The sequence below is a fragment of the Cygnus atratus genome, chromosome 5 (genome assembly GCF_013377495.2).
Source record: "Cygnus atratus isolate AKBS03 ecotype Queensland, Australia chromosome 5, CAtr_DNAZoo_HiC_assembly, whole genome shotgun sequence".
Lineage (NCBI taxonomy): Eukaryota > Metazoa > Chordata > Aves > Anseriformes > Anatidae > Cygnus > Cygnus atratus.
Window position 1 is genome coordinate 35,303,101 of NC_066366.1, and position 9,052 is coordinate 35,312,152.

The window sequence follows — 9,052 nt, forward strand, 5'->3', positions numbered from 1 at the left end:
AGCGGGCGTGGCAGATCGCGGAGTGGGCGTGGCCCCCGCCGCGGAGGCCCCGCCCCCTCGCCCCCTCCCCGCGCGCGCCCCCCCCCCCCCCCCTTGGCGCTGCCCCCACGCGTGTCCGCGCCCCCCCATTCCCCCCCCCCACCCCGGCGGGTGCCGCACCCCGGGGTGCCGGGGCCGGGCGGGGCGCTGCTGCTGTCCCCGCCCCCGGCGCTCGCCCGCCGCTTCCTGCGGGCACGGCCGGGACGGGGCGGCGGCGGCGGAGCGCGGTGAGTGAGTGCGGCCGGGGGGCGCGGGGCCGGGGTTCCCCGTGGGGGCGGTGGGATGGGGGCCTGGGGTCTTGGGGTGCTGGGGTCTTGGGGTCCTGGGGTGCTGGGGTCTTGGGGTCTTGGGGTCCTCGCCCCGTGGGGCTGCGGTGCCTGGGTTCCGGGGTGCCCGGTGCTGTGGGTCCCCGTGGGGCTGGGGTCCGTGGGTCCTCGGGGTGCCCAGCACCGTGAGTCCCCGTGGGGTTGGGGTCTGTGGGTCTTTGGGGTGCCCAGTACCGTGGGTCCCCGTGGGGTTGGGGTCCATGGGTCCCAGGCACCGTGGGTCCCCGTGGGGCTGGGGATTGTGGACCCCAGGGTGCCCGGCGCCGTGGGTCCCCGTGGGGCAGGAGCTGTGGGGTCCCGTGGGGCTGGGGACCGTGGGTCGTGGGGTGCCCGGTGCTGTGGGTCCCATGGGAGAGGGATCTGCGGGTCCCTGTGGGGCTGGGGGTGACGGGGAGTCCCGCGGGGATGGGGACCCGCTGTGCGGCCCCGCCGGTGCCCCGCGTCTGTGGGGCCGGCGGAATCCTGGAAAAAGCCTGGAAATGGTGAAAGCGCCTGCCCTTATATGGCTCCGGCGGGTTCTCCCGCCTCCGGCCGGCCACAGGCCTGGGAACGCGCCGTGGGCCGTGCCTGGCTCCCACGCAGGATTTTCCCCCTGCCTCAGTTTCCCCCTCCCGGCGGGCACTGGGGGACATTTGGGAACCGGCGTTTTGGGGCCCGGCTGGGGGTACCCAGCTCAGCCCCGTGGGTTGCGGGGCGCAGCCCCCACTAAGGTCGGGGTTAATCTCAGCGCCGAGGCTTTGGCAACACCGGGGAGGGGGGGGCAGGATGACCCCCCTGTGACGCTGGCCCCGTGCCGTGCCGTAATCCCGGCGCTGAGCGGATTAGGGCGGCCGGGGGTGGGCGATGGTGGCTGTGGGGCTGGGACCCACGGCGGCGTGGGGCGGCCGTGGGGCATTTGGTGGGCTTGGGGGGGCCCCGAACCCCAAATCTGCCTCGAGCGACGGCTGCCCCGTGGCCGTGCCAGCTGCCCCGGGGGGGTGCGGAGGGCACGGTGCTGGGTTTTGGGGGGCTCCCCGTTTGCCCGTGGAGGGCGGCGGCGGCAGGATGCGGCCATGCGGCACGGCGGGCGCGGGAGGAGCCGGAGGGAACCGGCTGGACCGGTTCGGGTCCCGTTCCCCCCCCACGCCGCTACCGGGAGCGGGGCAGGGGGGGTCCGGGTGGCCCCGCCACCGGCACGTGGCCCGGCTCAAGGTCGCCCGCCGTCCGCCGGCACCGTCCTTCCGCCGGGAGCTGCGGCCCTCGCCGTTTCGGCACGCTTCCTGCCCCGCTGCCGCGGTGCCCCCGGACGGCTCGGTGGCACCGGGGCCGCGGTGGGAGAGCAGCCGGTGCGGGCAGGGTGACCCGGCACCGAGCTCCCTGGCGAGGCGCCCGACGGCACCGTTGGGCCACCGGGTCACCCCGGTGTCTCCGCCGCACCCCCTGACGGCGCCGCTCGCCCCCAGACCCCGGGGATGCCAGTGCCCGCCTGCCCGCAGCGCCCTGCCCTCGGCGAGGTGCCGGGTCCCGCCCGCGGCATGGAGGAGGAGGAGGAGGAGGCGGCGTGCGACGGCGAGGAGCCCTGGCTGGGCAACAGCAACAACAACGCGGCCCCGGGGGGGCGGCCGGGTCCGCAGGGCGTGCGGCCCCCGGGTGAGGAGCCCTCGTACCTGCAGCGCGTGCTGCTGGAGATCGTGGAGTCGGAGCGCACCTACGCCCGCGACCTGCGCGGCATCGTGGAGGTGAGGGCACCACAGGGACGTGGCGGCGGGGGCTCGGACCCTCGGGTGGTGCTGAGCAGCCGCTGCGTGCACGCACAGGGCTACCTGGGGAAGATCATCGACGCCGAGGAGCCACCGCTGCGGCCGGAGCAGGTCAGCGCGCTTTTTGGGAACATCGAGGACATCTACGAGCTTAGCAGGTGAGCGGCACCCGTGGCGGCACTGTCCCCTCCCCGTGATGTGGCGGGGGGGCTCTGGTCAACCCCCGTCCGTCCCTTCTGCCCAGCAACCTGCTGCAGAGCCTGGAGAGCTGCGCCTGCGACCCGGTGGCCGTGGCCGTCTGCTTCGTGACGCGGGTAAGAGGACGTGGCGCCGGGGCGGGGGGCATGCGGCAGGGGCTGTGCCAGGCTCTCACCGTGCCCCCACCACCCGCAGAGCCAGGAGTTCGACATCTACACCCAGTACTGCAACAACTACCCCAAGTGAGCAGGCGCCATGGGGCTGGGCGCTACGGGGTGCTGTGGGGCTGGGCGCCGTAGGGCTGAGCACCCCCTGGTGCTGTGCCCCCCCCCAGCTCGGTGGCGGCGCTGAGCGAGTGCATGAGGAGCAAGCAGCAGGCCCGGTTCTTCCGCGAGTGCCAGGAGCAGATGCGGCACGCGCTGCCGCTGGGCGCCTACCTGCTGAAGCCCGTCCAGAGGATCCTCAAGTACCACCTGCTGCTCCAGGTGAGCCGGCATGGCGTGGCACGGCGTGGCACGGGCACACAGCACGGCACGTATACCCAGCGTGGTTGGGACTGCGTGGCACAGAGTGGGGCACAGCACGGGTACCCGCCGTGGCACACATCCATGGCACAGCCCAGGCACCCAGCGTGGTGGGAGCTCACGGCACTGTCACTTGGCACAGCGCGGGGCATGGCACGGTGCAGGTATCTGGCACGGCACGTATCTGTGGCACAGGCCACGTGGTACGGGCACCCAGTACAGCACGTTTTGATGGCACAGCCCAGGCACCCAGTGCGGTGGGAGCTCATGGCACGGCACAGGTGCTTAGCACAGTGTGAGGCATGGCATGGCACAGGCACCTGGTATGGCACATCTCCATGGCACAACCTGGGCACCCAGCGTGGTGGGAGCTCGTGGCATGGTGTGGGCACTTGGCACAGCGCGGGGCATGGCACGGCACGGGTACCCGGCACAGCGCGTATCCGTGGCACAGCCCGGGCACCCAGCATGGCACGCTTTGATGGCACAGCCCGTGCACCTGGCACGGTGGGAGCTCATGGCACGGCGCGTCTCGGTGCCACGGCGTGCTCCCCGTGCCCGCAGGAGATCGCCAAGCACTTTGAGCGCAAGTCGGGGGACGACTACGAGGTGGTGGTGGAGGCCATCGACACCATGACCTGCGTAGCCTGGTACATCAACGACATGAAGCGCAAGCACGAGCATGCCATCCGCCAGCAGGTGGGCACGGGGCTGGGGGGGGAAGGCAGTGGCGGGGCCGGGCAGCAGCTGCGGTGACGCTGCCGTCCCCGCGTCCCTCGCAGGAGATCCAGTCGCTGCTGCTGCAGTGGAAGGGGCCGGACCTGACCAGCTACGGGGAGCTGGTGCTGGAAGGCACCTTCCGCGTGCAGCGGGCGCGCAGCGAGCGCGCCGTCTTCCTCTTCGACAAGCTCCTCCTCATCACCAAGCGCCGCGGGGACCACTACGTCTACAAGAACCACATCCCGGTGGGTGCTCGCCCCGGTGGGAGGGGGGGTCCCAGGGGGGCACCGCAGGGCTGACGGCGTCTCCGCGCAGTGCTCCTCGCTGATGCTGATCGAGAGCACGCGGGACTCGCTCTGCTTCAGCGTGGCTCACTACAAGCACATCAAGCAGCAGTACGGCCTGCAGGTAGGGTGCTGCGGGGTGGGGGGCATGGGGGACCCCCGCCCGCTCCCACCACCACCACACCTCCCCCTTAGGCCAAGAGTGTGGAGGAGAAGCGTGTCTGGACCCACCACATCAAGCGGCTCATCCTGGAGAACCACCACGCCATCGTCCCCCAGAAGGTGAGGACACCCCGGCGTTGTCCCCCCACCTTTTTTAATTTTATTTTCGGGTGGGGGGGTGACACCCCCTTGGGACCACCACCTCTCCCCGGTCACCAACCGCCTCTCTCTGCGCCAGGCCAAGGAAGCCATCCTGGAGATGGACTTGTTCCGTGAGTGCCCCCGTCCCTGCACCCCCGTTCCGCATCCCTGCGCCCCCCTCCCTCGTCCCTGCACCCCCTTGTCACCCCCCTGTGCCCGCAGACCCCCCGCGCCTGCCCCGCTACAGCCCCGAGCGCCTGCACAGGAGCCGCTCCTGCCAGCCGCTGGACCAGCCGCGCCACGGCCGCCGACAGTCGGGTGAGCCCCCCCCACGTGACACCGTGTCCCCCCTGCGGGGACGGTGCTGCACTGACGCCTGTGTCCCCCCCCACGCCGCCCCGCAGAGCCTTTCCAGCGCCGCGACCGTGCCGAGACGCTGCCGGACCGGCTGTGGGGGCACGCGGGGCGCCGGCAGTCGGGTGCGGATGGGGACCGGGTTTGGGGTATATTTTTTGGGCGGGGGGGGACACGGGGATGATGCCACCACCCTGCTGTGACACCCCCATGTGTCTCCCCACAGAGCCCACCAAGCAGATCCTGCGGCAGCTGGGTGAGCACGGTGAGCGGCTGGGGGTTGGCATTGGGTGGGGGGGGCAATTTTGGGGTGCTGCCCCCCCCCCCCCCCCGCTCACCTCTGCTCTTCTCCCCCCCAACACACGTGGCTGGCAGGGCTCAAGGTAAGGCCAGGGCATGGGGTGGTGTGGGGCTGCCCCCCATGGAGGCGCTGAGCCCTCGTGTCCCCCCCCAGCATGCAGGCAGCGAGGGGACCCTCCTGGAGGCGGGGGAGCCCCCACAGCCCCCCAGGGCCTGGGCTGCAGCTGGGGGCGTCGTGGAGGAGGAGGAGGAGGAGGAGGAAGAGGAGGCTTTGGGCAAGGACAGCCAGGAGGAGCAGGATGGGGATGGGGACAAGGATGGGGACGTGACGGAGGAGCCCCAGGAGGAGCAGGTACCCGCACTGGACCCCCACCCCCTCCCCTGCTACCTGTGGCACCCCGCGTCACTTGTGGGACACCCCATAAGTGCCGTAGGGCACCGCACACCAACTCAAGTTCTGCTGTGCTGAGAGGGTGGGGGCACGGCCCCCCAAACTTTGCTCTCGCCAGGGGACCCCGGCAGGGAGCTGCGAGTGGCGCCGCGAGGTCACCGCCACCCCGGCGTCACCGGTGTCCCCGCTGCGCACCGGGGAGCTCGGCGAGGGGCTGGAGACCCCGGCGCCCCCCTCCCCACCGGGAACCCCCCCACCGGGGCTGCCTGATGGGGAGGGTGACCCCGAGCAGCACCCGGAGGCGGGCACCGGGGAGGACCCGCGGGCGTTGAGCAGCGAGGAGGAGGAGGAGGAGGAAGGCCATGGGGAGGGCAGCATCCTGCCCCCCTCGGTGCTGGACCAGGCCAGCGTCATCGCCGAGCGCTTCGGCAGCAGCCTGTCGCGCCGCGGCAGCCTGGCGCTGGAGGGGCGCAGCGGCAGCACCCTCAGCCTCGACGGCCCCCCCACAGAAAGCGGGGCGCCACGCAGCCCCCCGCCGTCCCCGGAGCCCCCCCCCGGCCCCCGGCGCCGCTCGCTTCTCTCCACCCAGGACCTGCTGCTGCTGCGCAAGATCCGGAGCTACTACGACAACGCCGAGCACCAGGACGCCGGCTTCAGCATCAAGCGCCGCGAGAGCCTCTCCTACATCCCCAAGGGGTTGGTGAGGACCTCGGTCTCCAGAATCAACAGCTGGCCCCCCCCGGAGCCAGGAAGCCCCAAAACACCCCCGGAGCCGGTGAGCCCTAAAACACCCCCAGAGCCAGTGAGCCCCAAAACGCCTCCGGAGCCGGTGAGCCCCAAAACGCCTCTGGAGCCTGTGCCGGCGGTGGATGGAGCATCCCCTGCGTGCCAGGAGAACGGGCTGGAGCCTCCTGCCGAGCCGCTGCTCATTCTGGAGGAGGGGGACGTTGGCACCGGGGACCCCCCGGGGGTGCTGGCTCTTGGGAGCCCCCCCGGGCGCCCCGCCACCAGGGTGTACCAGCTGGCCCGCCAGTACAGCCTGCGCATCAAGAGCCGCCGCCGCCGCGCCGGCGTGCCGCTGGGGGACAGTGCCACCCACACCAGCACCCCAGGTGGGACACGGTGGGGTGGGGGGGACCACAGGCACCATCCCCCCGCCACCGCCCCGCTCTCACCCCGCTTTCTTTCCCTCCAGGTTTGCCGAAGCCGCCCGTGTCCCCAGGGGATGCTGTCGCCCCCACCGTGGCCAGTGCCCCCCGCAGCCCGCCCAGCCCCAGCAGTGGCGGCACCGAGCCCTTCTCCTGGCCGGACGTGCGGGAGCTGCGTGCCCGTTTCGGCGCCCCGCGGCCACCGCCGGTGACCCGCAGCCGCTCGGCGCCCGAGGGGCCGGGACGTGGGGGGCGGCCGGCGGCCAAGGAGCGGGGCGGGGGCCGCAGCCGCAGCGCTGAGGCGGGCGTGGGGACCCCCGACCCACGGCGCGGTGGTGGTGGCTACCATCACCACCAGCAGCCCGGGGGGCTGTGGGTGACGGCGCAGGCGCCCCTGGGTCCCGGGGGGCAGCGGGTGGTGGTGCTGGAGAGGCTGCCCCCCCCTGCTGCCACCGAGCCCCCCGCCTACGTGCAGATCCGCTCGCCCACCACCCGCGAGAAGATCTGCCTGAAGGCGGTGGTGGAGCGCTGCAAAGCCTACCAGGCTTCCGAGGAGTACCGGCGGCGCTGCCCCCCCGGGCAGGGTGAGCCCCCCGAGCCCCCCAGGCACGGCCTTGTCAGGGACCTGCGGCAGAAGTTTCAGACCCTCGACGCCGCCAGCTAGGGGGGGGCAGCCGGGAGATGGGGCGCCCTGTGGATCCCCAGGAGATGGGGCACCCCATGGACTACTGGAAGAAGGGACGCACCATGGATCCCCAGGAGATGGACTGCTGTGGACTACTGAGAGATGGAGCACCCTGTGGGCTACTGAGAGATGGGGCACCGCATGGACCACCAGGAGAAGGGACACGCCATGGATCCCCAGGAGATGGGGCACCCCATGGATCCCCAGAAGATGGGGCACCCCATGGACCACCAGGAGATGGGGCACCCCGTGGACCACCAGGAGATGGGGCACCTCACGGACCCCCCCAGCTCACCCAGGACAAGGGGCACCCCGTGGACTCACAGCTCACCTGAAGGAAAGAGCCCCCCCATGGTCCCCAAGGAGTTGTGCACCCGATGGAGCCCAGCTGGCCCAGGAGATGGAGCACCCCCAGGCCACCAGGAGATGGGCAACTCTGGACCCCAAGAAGAAGGGGCACCCCATGGACCCTCCAGGTCACCCGGAAGAAGCAGGACCCCACAACCACCTTTCACGCCCAGGAGAAGGGCGACCCCGTGGACCACCAGGAGATGGGACTCCCCCTGGCCCCCACCCTGCCTGCCAGAAGGGCCCCCCCAGTGCACAGCCCCGGGCCCGCCTTGCTTTGACATCTTTATTACAAAAAGAAAAACCCAAACCGAACCCAAATTTCCTCTCCGCCCACCCACCCGTGCGCTCCCCCCCCAGGGACGCTCGGTCCAGCCGTGGGGGTGCAGGGGGGGCCCCAACAGCACCGGGACCCCCACCCGCAGCAAGGGGACAAGCGTGGGGGGGTGGGGGGCGCGCTCTTTGGTTGGTGCCCGTAGGGCCGGGAGGGGGGGGACACGCTGGTGGGGGGCTTATGGCTTAGAAAAGGGGGTGGGGGGGGCAGCCGGGATGCACCCGCGTGGGGTGGGTGCACGTGCATGCATGCGGGGCCACGCGTGTGCAAACATGCACGCAGGTGTGTGCCACGGGGGGGGCACGTGCACACGCGTGTGCGTGTGCATAGACGTCCGTGCACCGACACCGGGGTGCGTGCATGCCCTTAAGCATGGAAACATATGTATATATATAAATATAAACATATATATATATACATATACATATATATATATACACACATATGCGCGTGCCGCGGTGTGGGTGCAGTGCTGCCCCCCCCCCCCCCGATTTATTTCTTCTTGGGGAAGAAGCTGAAGCGCTTCTCCTTGTCCCGCCGGGGCGGGCCGGGCTCAGGGGGGGCGCGAGGTGGGGGCAGGCTGCGCGCCTTGGCCGGCAGGGTCTGGCAGGAGGTGATGGCCGCGTGCAGCCCCTGCAGCCACGTCTGCATCTCCTCCTGGGGGGGGGGCATGGGGCGGTCGGCACCCCCTGGCCCTTGCCGGGTGCCCCACAGCTCGTCCCGGGAGCACCAGACCCACGGTGGCCCCCTGGGCACCTCTGGCCACCCCATGTCCCCTTGGGCACCCTGCATCCCTCTGAGCACCGCTGGTCATCCTTTGTCCCGTCCGGCACCTCTGGCCACCCCCGTGGCTCCTGGCCACCCCTGGCAGCCCCAATGTCCCCCTGGCCACCCTGCATCTCCCTGAGCACCACTGGCCATCCCAACATCCCATGGCTGCCCGTGTCCCCGCTGGGCACCTCTGGCCACCCAACATCACTCTGGGTACCACTAACCATCTTCTGTCCTCTTGGGCACCTCTGGCCACCCCAGCGTTCCCCTTGGGGACCTCTGGCCACCACCACTTTCCCTGGCCACCACCGTGGCCCCTGGTCACCCCTTCTTCCCTGAGCTCCACTGGCCATCCTCCATCCCCTTGGGTGCCTTTGGCCACCCCCATGTCCCCTGGCCACCCTGCATCCCCCTGGCCACCCTATGGCCCCCAGGGCACCCCTCACCTCATCCTTGCCGTGGAAGAGCCACTCGCTGCCATTGCTGAGCCTGGGGTCAGAGCACAGGGCGGTGAGACACCCGCCGCCCCAAGCTGTGCCATACCCATACCCATACCATGCCGTACCCGTGCCATGCTGCGCCGTACCC

The 9,052-nt window shown here is 71.2% G+C and overlaps 1 protein-coding gene across 1 annotated transcript; it reads left to right on the forward strand.

The window, feature by feature from the left end:
• Positions 1-219: 219 nt before the first annotated feature.
• Positions 220-7,654, forward strand: LOC118244679 (pleckstrin homology domain-containing family G member 3). The gene is made up of 18 exons (XM_050711291.1): positions 220-266; positions 1,808-2,083; positions 2,162-2,262; positions 2,349-2,418; positions 2,498-2,544; positions 2,637-2,787; positions 3,391-3,525; positions 3,609-3,791; positions 3,862-3,954; positions 4,026-4,112; positions 4,231-4,264; positions 4,356-4,451; positions 4,538-4,612; positions 4,714-4,752; positions 4,863-4,870; positions 4,942-5,139; positions 5,297-6,290; positions 6,374-7,654. Exons 2-18 carry the CDS (start codon positions 1,817-1,819, stop codon positions 6,988-6,990), a joined length of 3,195 nt encoding a protein of 1,064 aa, XP_050567248.1. The 5' UTR covers positions 220-266; positions 1,808-1,816; the 3' UTR covers positions 6,991-7,654.
• The last annotated feature ends 1,398 nt before the right edge of the window (positions 7,655-9,052 follow it).

What these genes read in the sequence shown, in the direction of transcription:
- LOC118244679 (XM_050711291.1), top strand. Translation starts at nt 1,817, where the DNA reads ATGCCAGTGCCCGCCTGCCCGCAGCGCCCTGCCCTCGGCGAGGTGCCG. An exon ending in CCTGGAGATGGACTTGTTCC is followed by an intron (nt 4,265 to 4,355) that starts GTGAGTGCCCCC and finishes CTGTGCCCGCAG; the next exon opens with ACCCCCCGCGCCTGCCCCGC. An exon ending in CCACGGCCGCCGACAGTCGG is followed by an intron (nt 4,452 to 4,537) that starts GTGAGCCCCCCC and finishes GCCGCCCCGCAG; the next exon opens with AGCCTTTCCAGCGCCGCGAC.